The sequence below is a fragment of the Pezoporus wallicus genome, unplaced genomic scaffold, assembly GCF_028554395.1.
Source record: "Pezoporus wallicus isolate ANWC-B61680 ecotype Strahan unplaced genomic scaffold, APGP_CSIRO_Pwel_v1 contig_11829, whole genome shotgun sequence".
Taxonomy (NCBI): domain Eukaryota; kingdom Metazoa; phylum Chordata; class Aves; order Psittaciformes; family Psittacidae; genus Pezoporus; species Pezoporus wallicus.
In genome coordinates this window covers 1,187,985-1,207,349 of record NW_026635494.1, presented here as the reverse complement: position 1 = coordinate 1,207,349, position 19,365 = coordinate 1,187,985, and the positions used below count along the sequence as shown (strand labels likewise).

The window sequence follows — 19,365 nt, the reverse complement described above, 5'->3', positions numbered from 1 at the left end:
CTTAAAAGTGCCCCAATGTTACCACCCCTAAAATTCAGCAACTCTGTCTCCTATTCCCTGCTTTTCCTTGGTGCTGGGACTTGGTTCACTCACAGTATATGTCTTCAAGACACTGGTAGGGAAAGTCTGAATTCCCAACATCGCCTGATGCAGGATTATGAAAGATTCACATTGCTGCTGCGCACCCCAGGGCAAACTCCACCATTGCCACTATGGGAAAGGGGTCAGGGTTTTCAGGTGGCACAGTCCAAATCACACCCACTCTCTCCTTGTAATTCTGCTGTGCGGCACCATATCATCCCCATACTCCTTGCAGCAGAGCACTGGCAGCCCAAGCTGTCAAGTGCTGAAATATATGCATGGCTTTCACAGGCCTGACTTCCCTTAAGCAGAGAGAAAAACACTTTGGTGTTCTTTCTTATTACCCTGTTGACACAACATTGGTTTTATTTTGCTCCTATGCGGGCCAGCACAGATGAACACTGCCTTGCTAATGCTCCATAAAACCCCATCCACCTGCATGCTCTGAATGGCTTATTTGATTCTTTTAATACATTCCGGAGAGAGCTTTGTCTCCATTTGGTTTTCCTTCCCCCACTACTTCTCGTATCTGTTTCAGTGAGATAAAGAACTCCATCGCATTCAGAGGCTACACTCTTTTACTAACAATCCTCATGTTTTTTGCACAGCTTACGTATGCTATTCAGTTGCTAGAAGGCAGACAGAGCATACTTTAGCTGGTAACTGGCACCAGCAGGCTACGTTCTGGTTTGAAATACATTTCAATTGCTGCTTTCTATAGTTACAGATCAACTGGATAGAAGAGATGTCCGTGTTAACCTCCGCTGGGTCAGTGCTGCAAGTGTGAGAAAGTGACCGGTGTATCCCCTGGCCTGCTTTAAAGACCATTCCAGCAGGGACTGGACAAGCCAGGAATTGTTAACACAATATAGTCTTTCACCTCTAGGGACCAGTTTGAATTCAGCCCAAGCTAGGGCTGATTGAATGTGCTTATCATCCGTTGGCTGTCTCATTGTCCAAGTGAACTAAGTCTGATGGGTCTCAAACTACATTCCCCCCCCCCCCCCAGCAGACAGGTATCCACTTGCTGAAGCTTTTTCTACCATTGGCCATCGTGGGTGACCCTTCCTTGGCAGACTCCACTCTTTCCCACCACCACCTCCCCCCAGGACTCAAGAGGCCACGGGAACCAGTTCCCTCTTTACTTGCTTCCTCCCTGTCTGGCGGTGCAGGAGATGCCAAAGGTGGTGTTCAGCAGTGCTGGAGCTGGTTCACACCCATGGAACCGGTGCCACTTAAGAAGCATTCACCCCATGGTGGGTGGCAGAGCACCCCAAATCCAAATCCATTGTTTTCAGGCTTTTAGAGAAGTAAAAAACATCCTCAATATCTGAAAAAGTCCCATCATAATCCTTCCCTCATCACTCATGCTTCTAATGTACCACGTCACCCGCTCTCAAGGGGGGGCACCTACCAGGGTCCAAGCAGCTTCATGGGTTCCTACATACTGAGGGCAGCAGGGAACCACTGTTAACATCCAGAACACAAGCCACAGACTCCCCTGATTTCATTCCCATCTGATCTGGAGCAGCTCTTTCAGGCACAACAATATGCAGGCACCCTTGAAAAATTACCTGAGACGGAGAATCAAACACAGGCCATGCAAAATCAGTTCGTTTCTCACTACCTTAATGAGGGAAAATAAATAACGATAATAAAAAGGCAGGATTCTAATCGGAATGGGGCACCTAAACCCAATTACTTCCTAACCCACACTAATAGCGTTCGACAGGTCTTGCTGTGCCCAGGGAAGCAGCATCACGTCACACATGGGGACGCAAACCCACTGAGATCACAGAATTCCTCCGGGGTGTACATGGTGATAATGGCAGCGGCAGAGGAAGGAGCATCTGCTGCTTATCTGTATAATTTTCCCTATATTTAGGTTTTAGGGGGAGGAGGAGGGAGAGGACTTGAAACATACGCAATTTTCTACTTCTTTTCTGTAGCTTTTTGATCCTTTCGCTTCTGGGTTTGGCAACTGCAACTTTCTTCATCCTTGGAGATTATTCTTCCATTCCTCAAAGAGACTTCAATTTCCTCACAAATCTCTTTTCCTTTCACTTAATTTAAACATTTATGGCCAATTTCATGATTTAATAATGAGAAATAAAATTGGAGATTTACTAAGTGTCGAGAGAAGACCTTTCATTTCATCTGGGGATTAAGAAGGGAGTTAAAGGTGTGAATCCTGTTAGCCATGCTGGCCTAACTTAAGCTCCAGCGTGCTAAAGAGCCCAATCCTGAGAGATACTGAGCGCTCTCTGCTCCCACTGAAGCCCTGTGGACTCAGAGCACGTTGCGGATTTGGGCCCCTTAAGACACAATGATGGTGCATAAATCTATGGCAGTGCTGTCTCATTGACGCTTTGCTAATAACTTTAAAGCCTGACATTCATTTTGCACTAGCGCCAGCAGATCAACTCCGAGCAGCTTCTCACCACACCATTAATTTAAGGTAACAATTCACCAAGATCTTTGGTTCCACATAAGCGCTTCCCAAATCATTTCTTCAGTGTCTTGTCAATTATCTGAGACTAATGCACCTTGAAGTTACCTTTTAGAGCAAACGTTACTCCATGGCCATAACTCTAAATTATTATCAGTAGCCAAAAAGGATAGGAACGATGCAGCTTTCAACTTGAGAACTTCAGGCTGCACGTTCAAACGCAGAACGGAAATCAGTACATTGGTGCAGCCTGAAGACCTGCTGGATTTTCATAATTTGGCAATTGCTAGGCATGTTCATAGGACCAAATGGACCTTGAGCCTTTTATTCATTTGATTTCATTTTCTGGATGACTACTATTAGATAAAGGCAGCTTTCTCAGGTACCGCTGCAATGGCACTGGCCATCAAATTATGGCTGCAAATCAAATCTTGCACACTCAGGGCTAGGCTCAGCTGGCTGCTGTCTCGTCCTCTCCATCGTGACGTGGATTCTCTCCCATCTCACACGTTGGGAAGTGCAGCACCATGGCAGGCTACTCCCTGACCCAGCCTGAGCAGCAAGAAGGACAAACCTGGGCCATTGGTTATGCCCACCGCCCTTCTCCATTTGACTCTGGGTCTGTCCCATCTGCTGCACCATTCAGGGCACATCTCATTTTGGACCATGATTTCCATTCTGTCAGACAAAAAGGACACCAGCAGACAGAAATGAATCCAGACATGAGAATGGCTATGTCTTCCTCTGCCAAATGCTCTGGATTCATAACTAGTTGCTATGATCAGACAGAAGTGCCACTGCTGTCTGACTTTGGAATGGGACTTTGGCTGGGAGAACAGGACAAAACAGAGTGAGAAATGTCTCTTCCCGTCTTGTGTGTGCAACAGCTCCATTACAGGTCTGGATCTCACTCGGAGAATGATGATGCCTGAGCATGGAGGCTGCCAGCATTCATAATAATTAACTATTAATGCTAGCAAACACTTGGCAAATCTCCACCTGTTTTCATCCAGAGCTCTCAGAGCCCTTTGCAAACATGAACAGATTAAACTTTGCCAGACCCCCTCGAGTCCTACCCATTAATCCAAAGAATTTCCTCCGCTTCTATTCTCTGACAGGGTATTTAGTAAACATGGTGAGGCTGGGAAGCACTCAGCTCATCCCCATTTTACAATGCTCAGGGTGGTAAAGTGACATTCCTAAGTGCTGCCGGTGCAGCAGTAATGGGCAGCTGTGGCCTCCCACTCTGCAGGCAGCACCTCAAACCCTGCACCATCCTTCCTCCACTTGGCATGTCTTCATCCCTATCTCACTGTCAAGACAGAGCAAGCAGGAAAGGGATGCAGGCTAAGCCCAAAGCCTGACGTGGATCAGCAAGCTGGTAGAGCGATAACTCTACTGCTGTTCTTGCTGCCGGGATGCAACTACCGTCACAGACAGAAGTAACTGTGAGCAGAGTGGCCCAGCCAGAGCATAGCATCCTCTACGAGACCATCTCCCACTGTGCTTGCTATGGCTTGGTGGCACTTTTGCCACCCAGTTTTGCCATCCTTGCTACTGCTTTCTGACAGCTCTTTGTGGCCATGAACTGGTCCAAAAGTAAACTGAAAGAAAAGGGGCTTCATTCCAGCATAATGATGCTCACTTGAAACATAATGTGCACATTGGGGAGTTATAATGAAACAGCTTGGTCATCGTCACTAATTGTGTCTGCTAAACCAGCAGGCTTCCTCCACAAAGACACTCACCTTACAAACCTCTGTTTTTATGTTTGAAGTCTAGCTTCAAAAGGGAATACCCATCCATTTGACCCAGCCACATGGCCAGCAGGGTGCTGGGGCTATTTGAAACAGCCAGCAAACCAACATTCCTCGCAGAAGAGAGCAACGTGGCCCACAGGACCTCAGAGCGCAGACACTTGGTATCCTCCTAATGTCTGGCTCCCTACCACGTCATGACCTCCATTTCAGCTGTCTAAGGGCTAAAGATATCGTGGCGGATCAATGGCTTGGGAATAAAACCAGAGGCTGTGTGTTCACCTCCTTGTCCCAGTTTAGTTCAGCAAGCAATAATCAGAGCGTTCTCTACAGCTAACACGCCAGGGTATTTACTATAGACTCTGGAAGAACAATCAGGTTTAGGTAGGCAGCTCAGACATCTTAGTGCTCACCTGGGAATAAGAGGTCTTTTTTCTTTTCCTCCCCTAGCTCTTTCTCCTCAGCTGCATTCACTGTTGGCTTCAAAATAAACAGCTTTAAATCTGAGCTCAGCAAGAGCTAAGCCTGAAAAGCCACAAGATGATATTCATGAGCATTTCCTGGGAGTTCAGGCAAAAGCCAAGCCAGGACCTTTTTGCTGAGCCTGAGCAGCATGAGGAGCAGTATTTGGAGGATGAACAGAGAAAGGTGTTTGGAAGGCAGAAACAGAGGGAAACACCAAAGAGAACAGGTTTCAAAATGCATGGGTCTCACCCATACTGCTCTAAATTGCCTTCTCCTCGCCAAGGTCAGTGAAATTCCCCCTTACCTCAGTTAACACTTTGTCCCAAACAAAGCAGCAAGTCCTCTCTGCTCTCCATGCTGCTCACCAATTGGGATTTCTAGCAGCGCCTTTGGACCAGCTCCAGAGCAGGCATAGGCCAGCACAGCTCCTTATTGGAGATAGGGATGCGATCCCATGGGATTCCTAGCCAGCCATAAGAAGAACCTTTGTCTGCCTGGAGCAGCCCTTCTCACTGCATTTACACTCCAACAGATATTTTCTCTCCATTGTACCCTAAGGTCAATCCCTGAGACACCAAAACCACAAGCACCACAATAAATACAACAGAAAGGATTACTCTGTCCAAATTGACTAAAGCACAAAAAATACTGTTCCAAAACAGCCTAAGTCAAGAAACAAGAAATGTTAGGTCTTTCTGCTGTAATAGACCCCCATTTATCACACTGAGAAGGGTACTTTTTAAAGGCAAATGGCCAACTAGCCCCTTTGATACATGGAGATGCTTCAAGATAGGTATGACATAGAAACCCTAGGCAGAAGCTATGTACTGGCTAATCTGACAGTTATCTCCTTTACAGCCAACTACTGTCATTTCAGCCTCTGCAAACTGCCAGCTACATTGATAACTGCAGAGCTAAACAGCAGAGGAGAAAGCCTTTGTTAATTAAGCCAGCTCCCTTCATTTTCTTACTGATCTGGCCTCAGCAGAGCTTTCGGAGATCTGCTGTTGTGTGGCCCTTTGTGCTGGCGATGGACTGCAGCACACCCCCCCTTAAGGCATCTGCACATTGGTGGCAAGGCAGGCGATCCTCATCTGCTGGCTGGAATGCTTTCTGGGATGAAATGTTGCAGTCCTGCCACAAATCAGCCTATTAACTCGGCTGGAGCACAGCAGATTCCCCCTTGGAGGGGAAAAAACCCCTCCCTGAAGGATGCATAAACCTGCCCATTGTCCGATCCAGCTGATAACAAGGCTATTTTCCCAGTGTGGTATCAGCTTCCAGAGGAGCCTATTTATACTGAATTCATCAGTGCTACTTTGTACCCAGAAGAGTTCAGCTCTGTGTTTTCAATCAGTTAGTGGCCATCAAACTCCTAATGGGGTTTCTGGAACTGTGGGTGCTTTATCCTCTGTTCAGCAGGCGTTTCAGGATGCTGAGCTGTTGCTCTAACTCCGTTCAAGCTGCAGCTCCTCATTTTTAGGCATATATATATATATATATGTATGCATGTATGTATACCCTCATGGTTAGCTGTTGAGCAAGGAGGGACAAAACTCAGCACACTTGCAAGTGTCAAGTGTGAGCCCAGACTGACTTTTTACCATTTCTGATGGCACTTTGCAGTTCCTTTTGCAGGTCACTGGCCTGATTCTGCCTCCACTTACGCCTCTAAGCCATTGGGCTCTTTCATTTGGGTTGGAGAGGTGCCTCACTGGCAGGCTCTACTCAGAGCCATATAGTCAAAGCCACTACAGGAGATATCATCACCTTCATTGGCTACACAAGTGATGTAGAAGAAAGAAATATGTACCTTGCAAGTACTTAATCTCACAGCTAAACGAAACTCACTGATCACTTTTCATAGCCAAATCGTGACAGCTTCACCCCAAGCCTAAACAAGGAGCAGTCCACCTTTGCTCCTTTACTCTTTGATAAGCTTAGAAACCAGTCACCATCCAGCCTTCACCAAGCAGATCTTGCCTACAGGTGCTTTCCTTTTCCCAGTGGATGTCTTTGTCATTCAGAGTTGTCACCCATCAAAACCAGTTAATCACACTGCTGTGTCTAAGCCCAGTTACCCTGCGCCCAGGGCTGCAGTTATCAGTGTTGAAGGTATCACCAGCAGCTTACATGGCTGCTGGGATACAGAAAGCATCTGGAAGGGGGGTGTTAACTCAGGATCAGTGCAAGAAAAGCAAAGCAAAACAACATCACTTCCCTTTGCCTCCACCTTTTGGGTCACTTACCTGGTGAGGCACTTAGGGCTCAAGGAAAGAAGTGGACATGGCAGGGCAGAAGCAGAGAAGGTTTCTGTGGATCTGAAATGGTTAAAAAGATTCCTACCTCAGGACCACGAAGGTCCAAAGGGTTAAAGCTGTTTTATACAAAGGGTTAAATCTATTTTATACAAAGGGTTAAACCTATTCTATAGCTCACCATCTTTCTCTGCTAAGTCCTGCGGGCTCTCATAGTTCACAGAGCAACTCTTTCCTTTTTCATGTATGCCACTCAGTGCAGTGAGTGCCCCCAGTAACTAGCCCAAAACTTGTTAATACCTTCACCCATGCGACCTCCAGGGAGAAAATAGGTTTTTATCATTAGCTGCAAATGGAACTGCCTGGAGCACCATCACAAACATGGGGTTTAGCGCACAGGGAGAGATCTCAGGCCTTTTAGTTTGGAACCTGCCAAAGTGCTGTCGGCCCAGAATTGGCTGTCATTGCAGGGACAAACGTGAGGCCTCAGCCCCTGAAGAGAGGGGGAAGCAAGAGGATCAAAGAAAATGGTTACAGGGGATAAAGCGAAGTAGTGCATTTTAATTGATCTAATCTTTGGCTCCCGGGGGAATTTGCAGAGATATCTTACTAGAATTACTCGAGTTTTATCAGGAGATGACAATACTGGGAAAGTGCCTTTTGGACAGTGAACCACTCCAGATCTTGAACTGCATTAGCATTGGAACCGGCTGAGCAAAAGAGCTCCCACAATAGTTTCAAAGATGAGAGCAAGAACTGAAGAGGGAGAGAACATGGGAGATGTAAACCCACCTGGGCACACAAAAGTATGTGAGCACAAACCCAGGCATATGTGTAATGCTGCCTGCTCTGGGTCCCTCCTGTCTAAAACCTGTAGGCATCGACCAGGAAGCAGGAATATATAGGACCAGGGAGAAAAGGCATCCAAATGACAGCACCTTCTATCCATCCACTCCTCTTCTGAGTGCAAACATTCTGAACATTAAAGAAGACAGAAGAGGGCAAGAGGGGCATGAAAAACATCTCCTTAAAATACAGGCCCAGATATAAAATACCATATGGGTGGCACAAACGAACAGGAGAGCTGAAAGGAAAAGACAGTGAGAAACCAGGTGGTCTCTCATAATCTCTTTCCTGACGTAATCTGTCTGAGCAGATGACTGCAAGATCTTTGGAGGAGCAGAGGAATAATGTCTGCCTCTGTCAAGATCCCGCTTTGTTCACTGCGGTGAAGGGGTGAGAAAACATCAGGTCTGATAAATGATTCATGGAGCCTTTTCTGCTGCTAATCTGTAAATGCATTTTAAAGAGAAGCTTCTTTTTGATGAAGGTATTCTGCTGCTCGTAAAAACATGTCAGCATTTAAAGACAACACAGGCACACTGTGATGCCTCTGCTGTTGCTGTCAGTGCTTTGAGAGCCCAAGTGCGGCTCCTTGCAGAGGGCAGGGATGGAGGGTTTGCTGACTTACCTCACCTGAGGATCTGCCCCCTCTCATCCCATGGCACTGGATCCTCGGGCTCTGGCAAAGCCTTACGTCATCTCATGCTTGCACCTTCACTGCAGATTTACAGATACTAAGGCCAGAAAGGACCTTTATGCACTTCTCTCATGACATCCTGCATAATAAGCTCTAATCCTCTCCTCCTGGTTACACGAGCACTCTCTGAGCATGCACATTTTACTGTCGCTGTGTGGCAGACACCTCTTTTCACATGCTCCTGGAAACAACAGAACAACTCTAACGCGCCCATCACCATGGCATCCTGTTCCCTGCACATCCTCTTCAGAAACATCTGCTGGAGTCAGGCTCCTGCCCGTGGTAACATGAGGGATTTGACTTGCTGTACCTAACCCTCAGACCCTGGTCAACTGGGATCCGACCGGCAGGTCTCAGAAGGCTGTAACTGATGTGGTCCACACTGCATGGAAACCTGGGCTCCCTGAGCAGACTGCACTGCTGTTAGTTGTGGGTTCTTTCACCCTTTACCACCGTATATCTTGAGCTTTCTTTCTTTCTGCCTTTTCTTTTTATTCTCCTGTTTCCATTCAGCTACAGATAACGGCAACACCACGGATGTGGACACACTCAGGCAGCAGAGACCTGCAACAGCCAAAGCACTGCTTCCCTTTCAGCTGGGTTTCTTCCTGAGCAGACGAGCCTCAAACTGCCTCATGACTTTTGTGAGTGTGGACAGGGGAGGAAAGAGAAAAAAAGGCATGATTATACAAGGACATCTTTTATTTCAGTACATTCAAGACAAAAAGAAAAGAAAACAATTCAAGAACAGGATGTACCTTCACTCAAGGCTTTATCTCCCCTGCCTCTCTCCATTGTCGTCTCTTTCCTTCTACAATCAGAAATTGCATAGAATTTGTTTTTCAATCAGAAAATTAAATTTGTCAATGTAAAACCCACGTCTGTACCAAGCAGAGGGTGAGCTGCTGCTGTTGCTAGGGAAGTAAATATTTTTCCTTACATCACATCCCAGGCTAATGGTTATCTCGAATGCTGTGAGGCATTGCTGCTGCTAGACATGGGCTGCAAGTCACCCCCAAGGCTGAGGGTGCTCCGTGGGTCACGGACAAGGGGAGCTCAGTCGCTTGTTTGGGGCTGTGGATGCTTTGAGGAGCGACAGTGGGCAGCAAATATCACCTCCCTTATGGCAGGAAGGTCCCTCCTCACCTTCCTCAAAAGGCTCCCCCCGCCCGATCCCAAAAGCAGGAAGGAAAAAGCGAAAGATAACCCCAGAACTAAACGAAAGACACAGAACCCCTGAAATTCCAGGCGTTTCAAGGCCTCTTTAAGTTCACTGTGTTGGTTGGTTGGTTTTTGGCATCTTAATATATATATATCTATGTATATATATATTTATATATATATTTATGCATTTTAAACAACTCCTCAGATGGACTCTCCCTAAAAGCTGCTTCTCACGGGGGGCTTGTCCCATCCCATCCCATCCTTCCCTTCCTCCCTCAGTCCATCCGACAAACTCTGAAAAGGAAGATTTCAGCACCTGAAAGCCGGTGCCTCGCAGACTAGGTCCTGACGTACCCAAAATAAACCGAAACAAAAGAATAACTCCTCCCTTCCCATCCCTTACCCACATCAAATAAAAAGACACCCCCCTCCCTGCCCTTTGAGAACATCCCCTGGTAAGTCGATGTGATGGAGAGACAGCGCCAGCATCCTTTCTCCCGGCCTGGGGTGGAGAACCTTAATGAACCACTCATGCCCCTGTATGGGCAACATCTGCTACACCAGTTACCCACCACGTCCATCCTTCCCATCTCGGGGCCGCACGGTGGCACGGAGACAACTGCTGGGGACAGGCCAGGCAGAGGACCTCGCTCCTGCTGCATCAGCCCTTTCAGCGGTACACGCGTCCTCTCGGACACCTAAACCAAAGCTGACCCTCTGGACAGGCCTGCGCATCAGCCCAAAGGTCCACCTTGCTCTGGAGAAGCTGGGTAACTGCTTTGAGTTTAAAAACGAGTTGACATTGTACAAGTCCATGTTCTGTAAAATGGAACAGGACCCCCTCGTCCCACCCCAACGCCCCCTGCCCCAGCGTTACTCAGGCTCGCTGCTGTTGGTGGTCTTCTCCCACTCCAAGCTCTCCTCGCTCTGTGCGGGCGAGCCCGCAGACGGCCGTGCCCGGAGACCCTGAAACCTGCGGCACTCGGGGCACACGCGGATGTGCGTGCACCCTCGGGCGACCAGGGCGGCTTCTTGAGCCAGTCTTTGTGCCAGGGGGTCTGGCTCTCCCCCACTGCACAGCTTCCCATTGCTGAGCGTGGTTGTGCTGCGGGCTCGGCGCTCCTCCGGGAGAACGGGGCGAGTCCGTACCATTCCCCCTCGCCTCCGACGAGGGTGGAAACTGTCCTTGCAGAGGATGATGTTGCGCAGCTCCGTCACCATTTCTTGGCACACCGACACCTGGAAGGCAGACCCGAGACATACTGCTCACATAAGTAAGCTGCAAGCCCCAGCAGTGCTGCGTCTGCTCTGGATTCAGATGCCAAAGCGCTACGGCCTCGGGCTTTAATCTGACCACTGGGCTTCCAACATCAGTGCTCAGACATTTATACTTGATTTAGCCCAATAGGTTCCACCTCTTGTCAGAGACGCTCCTGTGTTCTGGCTCCCCAAATCAACATGAGACCCAGACTTACTGCAGGTAGAAACTGTCAAGTGATCCCTTCTTTAGGAAAGGTGCTTGGACATTGTACGCATCCTTGTTCCCTTCAAAAGCCCTTGGAGCATCCCATAGCCTCAATCTTAGTAGGAATTACTGCATATTAGACCCTGGCCAACGGACCTAGCCTTACCCTGTGTTTGAAGTCTCATTAAACTAGGAACGCTTATCTCAGCCTTACTAGCTCCAGAGCACTGCGCTGCTGAGCACCCCGCAGGTAACAGTAAACATACACTATCCCATCAGAACACTTTCAGGCCCTACCTCTGATTGTTCAGAGTGGCGAAGGCTCCACAAAAATTCCAGCATTGCCATAAAAATTGCTACGATTAAGCCACAGATGAGCACCACAAAGATTCCACCGATGTTCTCCATTCCCAGGCCTAAAATAAAGCAGAAGGGACAATGCTGTGAGAGGCAGGTACAACATAAATTGCAGGCATCTTTGCTGGCATTGCATATCCCCAGCCAGGGATCAAAACCACATAGCCAGCACTGTCCTATTAATAGCTAACCGCATGGCTCAGATGGCAACCTGAGTGACTTGCAATAAGTGCAGGATCGAAGATGCATTCTCAGAAATGATGATTTTGCAGATAAACAGCAAGTACATTGGTGGGAAGTACAAAGCAATTTGTGGACAAACCGAAAACAAGAGGAAAAATGAAAGATCAATCGGGCACAATTATTCACCCAGCTCTAGTTACTTTGAACTTCGCAAAGGAAGATGAGCCGTGCTAAAGAAGCAGAGATGAAGACAAGAAAGGGCTTTAAAGGAAGCTGGCATCAAGAAAAGCTCCTTTGATTGCACTACAAAGTGCTGGTGAAAAACGATTACAGCTGCTTCTGCTGCAGTAGCAAGGAGAGGTTCCAAACAAGACCAGGACCCAACACTGTTTCACACTATATGGTGACCAAATGGGGTCCCTGGCACCCAGTGGTACCTGGTTGTGGGGTTGGGTGCTCTCTGCTTAGCACTTTCTGGACCCTAAGGAGGAAACAGTCCCTTCCATGGGGCTGGGGTGACAGAGCCTCAGAGAAACAGCTCTTCTGTGCTTATTGGGTTTGGGTCTCAAGTGGTCTGGGCCCCTGATTCAACCGATCACTAAAAAGCGTGTGGTGCTTTGCAGCGAGGTGACTGTATGAGGCCATTACTCTACAAAAACATCTATGAAAGTCTGCATCTCCCCTCTGTAGCACTAAATCAAAGTGTAAGAATCAATGATTTATTGACTTCATCTCTGTGTGGCTTTTAGACATAGAATCTCGCCAAAATCCTTGTAAATCGCTGACCTGTTTTGTTCTAAAACTTAGGAGGCCACATTTCTCCCTCCTCCTCCGTCATCCTCCTGGCACTGCCTCCAGAGCAATCTGGAAGCTCTGTAAATCAGCCCTTTGCAGGGCTGTTCCCAATAGGACAGCAATTGCGGGGCAGAAAACACAACCCATATTCAGAGTTTAGACCCAAGATAAAGACCATCCTCCCCACCCAGCGGTACTCAACTTGAATTTAGGGCCAGTACCTCTCTCTACATCCTTCTATAATCCTAACCAGGTGCCACCACAGACACCCATTCACCAGCTCACTGAGAGGTACCTCCTTCTTCCATATACACCTAGCAGCAGGCTGCAGCCTTCCTCATTTCCCAGAGTGAGGAAGTGAGCTATAACACAAAACAGCAGGAAAACTTGCCCAAGGTCACAAAGTGTACTGGGCAATACCAGAAGCAGCCCAGGACCCTGCTTCCCAGTGACCCCCTTTCAACGCTACCTCAAAACAGAGCACACACTAGATTCCACTTCAGAGTTGGAACACCTCCACCTGCTGCAATGTCAAGCAAAGACAAGAGCTACCATGGACCAGGCTTGGCTCTCCATCTCTGCACTAGAGAGGTCAGAAGACTGCCCATTCAATGGGGGGGACCTGCTGGCCTCCCAGCAAACGCTTGCTGTGGAAAGGGTGAGTGCCAACACTAAAACATGCAGCAACTGCATTAAGCTGGCAACTGCTCTCACGCTGGGACATCAGCCTAATGTGGTAGCTTTGATGCAAATTTGCATAGCATTGCAAAAGAATTTGCTCCTCAGTTTACAGATGTACTAATGAAGCCTTTGCGTCCCTTCCCTTGGCTGTTTAAAAGGCGCTTTCACTTGGAGCCATTAACCAGCGGGCCTGTGGTGGATATCCATCTCCCTTGAAGGAACCCAGGATTTTGGTCTGATCCCTTTAGCCATCCATTTTCCCAGACATTCATTAGAAACTAATTTCCCCTCCATATGCCTCCAATATTTGTCATTTGGTTGTTCTCGCTATCTCTGCCCCAGGCAAAAACACACAGCATGAGGCACAGCAGAGCTGTTTGGCTCTCTCCTTGAATTGTGACGGAATCTCAGGTCAGCACAAGGGGAAAAAGTACTTCTCAGGCAGAAAACCTGGCAGCACTCATGTGCAGATGGACATTCAGCCTTACGCTGCTGGCAAGGATGCTTCGACTGCTTTGTCCTTCCAGCATGCATGTGGCTTACCTTTGGCTCTGTGGTCCTCCTCTTTGGGGCACTTGCCTCCTTCCCACCACTTCCTCTTGAGGATTTCCAACCGGTTGTTCTCTTGCAACTGGAGAATGGCCAGGTCAAACTCATCACGAAACACAGAGCCTGCAACACCAAGAAGTAGGTGGTAAGGCACCATCTCAGCCAGCCTTCCTCCCCACTCATCCCCGTCACGATGCCCTGCCAGTGTGCCCAGGTACAAAAGCTCATCTCTGGATGGTTTGGAAGGGACTTCAGTTCATGTAAGCCCTTGAAACTTGCAGCCAGCCTCTCTGCTGGGACTGTCATCTGGTTCATCCCTCATTCAGATGGCAAATTCACCTGCTCACCAAGACCCGTTTAAAGAGGTCCATTATAAGGGAGAGCTTTGGCTTCAGGGGCAGGGTCTGCAGTATCACACTGCTGCTCCTCCAGACCACCGAGGTCCCTTCTCCTGTCAGCCTGCCTCCAGCTTAACCTCGCTCTAACACCTCTTCCCTCAAAACGCTGCACTGCAACAGCAGCAGGTTCACCCTACAGTGCAAGCCCAAAGGTTCACGGTAGAGGAGGCTCACTTCTGTGCTCAGCACCGAGCTGTACTGCAGCCAGGATGATGATCCCAAAGAAGGGCCGTGGGAAAGACCCCAGTTCTCCCAGTAACTCTGCACTATTGTCCCAGCCAGCAGCTTTTCTGCCTTTCTTATCTGCTACAGTTTCACTGTTTAACAAGACAATGTGAGAACAAATTTAGTCCTGAAAGTAAGGATTTGTACTCAGGATCAGGTTACTGTGACTTTACAAGCTTATGCATGTTAGCTCAACTATAGCGATCGCTTGAGTGACAGTTCTGATGCAATTCACCTTAGCTTTGTATTGCTAAGTGCAGGTGCTTAAAGGTCAGGAACAAGGCTCCCCAAGCCTGTGAGTGGCTGAAACAACAACCCATCTCTTGGAATAACAACCACTGCATCCTTTCTTTGTGCTGCCCTGGGAGATGATGTTCTCTTGCTATCTCTCACATTTAAAAGACAAAACCCCTGCATTTGTTAAACCTGATTATTGAGACAGTCACTGAATCGCCCAATTCTCTGTCCTGGAGCTCAAAGAACCACCAGCTGAAAACAAGAGTTGCAGCAACACTACTTTTACAGCACTTAGATAAAACCAGGAGCACAGAATGAGTCAAAAATCACCGGTTCAAAGGGGAAGCAGTCAGAAAAGAGCATATACGCAGAAAATAAGCAGCAATTTTGACACATCTTTCACATTCATTATTTAAAGAGCCGCAGTCGCGTGTCACATGGCTCTGGATCAGAGCAGGGTCTCGCACATCTGTTGGGCAATCGCAATGTATTTCATTTTCCTCCCGAGGTAGAAAACGACCCTGGGCAGAGCTGTGAGACGTGACTTTGGCTTCAGAGCCGGTTCAGCCTTTCAAACGCTCCGGTCCTCTGCCGACAGCTGAGAAGGACTAGAATTTGTCTTCACTGCCTACCGACGGGCATGCCAATCCCGTAGCCCTTGGTGTCCAGAAGGCCCCCGACCTGCGTGAGGTTGCAATTGCGCTGACGATAATACTCGTTCATGGTGGACTCCAGCAGGAAGGCGTAATTGGAGTTCAGCACGCGCGCAATCCCTTCCTCCGTGCTCTTCACGAAGACGCTGGGCTGCTTGGAGTACATGTAGTTCCACATCCGCTGGTACGTCTGGTAGCGGGAGTTCTGCAGGAGAAAGGGAGCAGCTGAGGTAGGAGCATCTTGCTGCGACATAAACCCCACTGTAGAAAGGACAAAGATCTGGTGCCAGATTCCAGAAGGCTTTAGATGCCCAACCTCCGCTGATTTCAGTGAGAGTTAGAGGCCCAAATATCTTGGTGGATTTGAGGCTTTGTTGCCAAAGCTGGGCATGAAATGCATACCTAATTCCAATGCGTTCCAGCAAAGCTCTCTGCATATTTCAGTCTTAGAAAAAGACATAGTTTCCATAACAGTCAAAAAAGCCAGAAGAAGAAATAGCTTGATTTAAACCACCAAATGCTCCCTGTACAGCTCTCATCCTATTGTCCGTCACTGGAACTTTGGGCTTAACATGTCACCAGCATCAGAGCCAGACACCATCACCTTGAGAAACGCTCTGAGGATGGGTGCAGCACCAAAGCAGTTTGTTGCTCCCTGAATCCAGATTTTGGCTCACCCCCTTGTGAGGCAAATCGAAGTACCTGCTTAAGAGAATTGGAGCCTTTTTACTGACTAGAGTAAAGTCAAGCTCAACCAGTCCCGGATCCTCAGACTTTGCTGGTGGTTGATTGAGAGAAGAGCTAATATGACTGTTAACCTCTCTTGCCTGTGCTGAACGAAGAGTGAAACTTGCTGGCACAGAAACTGAGGATAAACACACTCTGGTCTACATAAGGAGCTTCTGAATTTGCCCCTTTCCCCCTGCATTTCTGCAGCACACAGAACCTCTTTACGCCACCTCCCCTCTCATCCAAGAGGGGTACATGACATTAGGGCACCTCCTGCCATTGCACTCATTTTCTGTGGCTGGTGAATGATGCTGGAGAGCCTCAGGGAATCTGCTGCTGACCGTTACCATCCTCATCCATCCAGCTCTGTCCCCCGGGTGCAGCCACTTGGGCAAGGGACAGGCAAACAGAGACTGTGTTCCCGGTTCACTGCACCTTTAAACCTTAATCCTGTGTGTTAGTGTCAGGGGAAACGGCTGCCAGGACAGGTTACAAGACAAGGTGCTCCAGCAGTGGATATACATCTCATGCAACCAGGAACTAAGGGCTGGTGAAGACAGCCTCAGCCATGCTGGCTTAATCCATCACTGTATTAGACCCACCGTTATTACACCAGAGGTAAATGGATCCCAACATAGTTTAAAGCACTGCGAATGGTACAAGAACACCTTTTGCTGATTCCTCCTCTGCTATCAGCAACTCCATCACCCTCAAGGCAGCACAGAGCCACAGACAGGATTTTAAACCAGAAAGCCTTCCTGAAAAGAGCTAAGCGAGTGCCTCGTACACAACCACCATGGTCACTTGGGCTCTGTTCAGCTCATTTCAGATATAATGTTCTGCTTAAAAGTAGCTTTTTGCCAAAGCCTTGGAGGGTGTAAAGCTGGGTTGAAAAGCTCAGGCTCACTTGAGAGATTTCTCAGGCTTCCAAATACAGTTCAGACTCAGAGAGGAGAAGAAAAAGCGAGAAAAGCTTTCTCTCCTCTTGGAATTTCAACAAGTAATAAATAAATAATCCTCAAGCAGCAATTTGTGCATTCAGAGCACAGCAGAGAGGATTCACTCCTTTATTTCCCTTCTGAACAGAGCAGGGAAGACAAAAATTACACTGGGCTAAATGGCTCGCTTTAGTTTGCATACACTTGCCTTTTCTCAGTGTCACTGACCACATGCAGACTTCCAGCACTCTGACACATACTGCCTGGGGCGTGCAAACATTGCTGCGCTTACCTAACCGGAGGTACTCTCATGCAAAAGCTAAGAGTACATCAAAAGCACATAAAGACCCATAGAAATTGGACTGCAAATGCTCATCTGCTGAAGACCCTGTTATAGCATACTGCGACACAGGGATGCGTACTGCTGTCTCGCCCACTTGGTGACACTCCAAATGGTAAATTGCTTTCTATGCCCAAGCACCACGTCCAGGCATCAGCAGAGGTCCTGATCCTAGTCAACCAGCATCCCAAGAGCACACCAGGATGCTGTGTTACAGCATCCTGCATTCCCTATCCTCTGCCATGCATCCCCCACCATTCATCCCATCATCACCCACTGTGGCCAGGGGTCTCTCCAGAGGTCCCTCCTGTGCCAGAAGCAGGAATGACAACGTGGGGGGACATCCAAACGTGATTAAAGGGTGCCCTCTGCACCCCCTGCCCCAGTTAGCAAATGAACGGGGTTTACTTGGAAGAAGGTCATGCTGGACCCGCCGTGAATGGTGCCGTACTCGATGGCTGTCTGGTCAGCCAGGTCATCCACGGATTCGATGGGGACATCCATCCGCTGCACGGTGAGGAAGGCTGCCAGATTGGCTGTGTAGGAGGAGATGATGATCAAGGTGAACGCCCACCTAGGGAAAGCAGAAGCAAAGATGGTGAACGGAGATTCCCCGTGGACTGATCCCCATCCCCACCCTCCCACCATCCACACAGAGAAGCCTTCCTTAAGGGGAGGGCTGATCTTACCACACTCCACTGACGCAGCGGGTGGATAATGCTTGGGGGGCAATGGTGGAGCCCTGCTGCATGAATCCCCCGACTGGAAACCACAAGCTGTTGCCGAGAGAGTACTGATTCACGAGAAGATTGCATCTACCTTGTGAGCAGGGGTGGGGGCTGTACCACTCATACGGTGTCAACCTGAAAGGACAAGAAATGGGTAATTCCCTGGGAAATGGGGCACTTTGGAGAAAAGAAGCCAAAACAAGAAAGAAGAGCTGTGAAAAACCCTAACTCTCCCCGAGGCAGATATTTCTGAGGAGGAAACTCTTTGCTGTCAATGGATGCCCAGGGCTCAGCGCAGTGTGAAATGCTCGCTTTAAGATTCAGAAGCCAGAGGCTTTCTTGTTAAGATTTGCAAGAGTTTCTAAAGGCTCTGCTGAAAACCTGGGCATGGGCTGTGGGGAGGCTGGAGCCCTATGTGCAAACCCACAGCGCAGACATCCACAACCATCATTGCAGGTGCACGCAGACCCGATGTGGAACTGAAATCAAACACCTTCGGCTGCGCTCCCGGCTGCAGAATGAGCATCGACGGGAAGTTCCAAAGGGAAGTGTGTGAGACCTGAATGCATGACACCATCAACACAAAGAACTGTATCGGTGCAGGTGGTTGCTCTGAGAAGGTCTGACTGCCCCAGCGAGGTCTAGGTCCCAGTTTGAAGCCAAGTGCTGGTGTTTCAAAGCATCACATGCTTTCAGTGCTCACAGGGACAGGACAGAGGTGGCAATCTGAAATAACTGACAGCCTGTCACTGAAGTGATGGCAGCCTAGCTCTCTTTTTGTGCTGTTTCCAATCCTCGGTTCCCCGGTTGCTAAGAAAGACTTCTAATTCCTATGCTGCATTTCATTATATTGCTAATGGTTAACAAAGCTGGTGCCTGGGAGGGTCATTTTGGGGATGCTGCCAATACAGCTGCGTGGCTCTGCCAGCTTATACACCATTTAACCAAATGTGATGTTCAGTTTCCTTTCTGCATCTCCTACCTCACTGTGAAGCCACGTTATGTCTCTAAGACTTTCTAAGGTTGGAGCAAGCACTGGCAGTAAAACCCACTGCTCTAGGAGAGTCTGCTGCAATTCAGAGGGTCACAAGCTCCTTACTACTGAGCAAGGCAAACAACAGCATCCAAACCTCCATCTCCAGCAGGAAGCTGTGTAAAAGCACCTTTTTGGAGGATCATGTTTAAACCAAATGGAGGGGGTTAAAGAGGCACCAAATCTCAGCCTGCAGAGAGTGCTGGACCACATTATTTGATGGTTTCTTCAGAACTATGTTTCTGGGGCTGTAATGGCATTCGAAGAAACCATTAAAACCTTGTCAGGATGACAACTTTAGCCATGCTAAGGGACTGTGTGACAGCACAGTTCCAATTTC

At 48.4% G+C, this 19,365-nt stretch overlaps 1 protein-coding gene across 2 annotated transcripts in view; it reads right to left on the bottom strand.

Annotated features, from left to right (window-relative positions):
* Positions 1-9,234: 9,234 nt before the first annotated feature.
* GRIK4 (glutamate ionotropic receptor kainate type subunit 4) overlaps positions 9,235-19,365 on the bottom strand; it is a 179,357-nt gene continuing 169,226 nt past the window's right edge. The window contains exons 15-20 of one of the 2 annotated variants that reach the window (XM_057433308.1): positions 17,954-18,127; positions 17,673-17,838; positions 15,237-15,462; positions 13,739-13,867; positions 11,477-11,595; positions 9,235-10,953 (exon numbers count right to left, since the gene is read on the bottom strand). In XM_057433308.1, coding sequence (XP_057289291.1) covers positions 10,588-10,953; positions 11,477-11,595; positions 13,739-13,867; positions 15,237-15,462; positions 17,673-17,838; positions 17,954-18,127 — 1,180 coding nt within the window. In that variant the 3' untranslated portion in view covers positions 9,235-10,587. The remainder of the gene's footprint in view (positions 10,954-11,476; positions 11,596-13,738; positions 13,868-15,236; positions 15,463-17,672; positions 17,839-17,953; positions 18,128-19,365) is intronic. The other variant, XR_008975372.1, reaches the window with a different exon arrangement.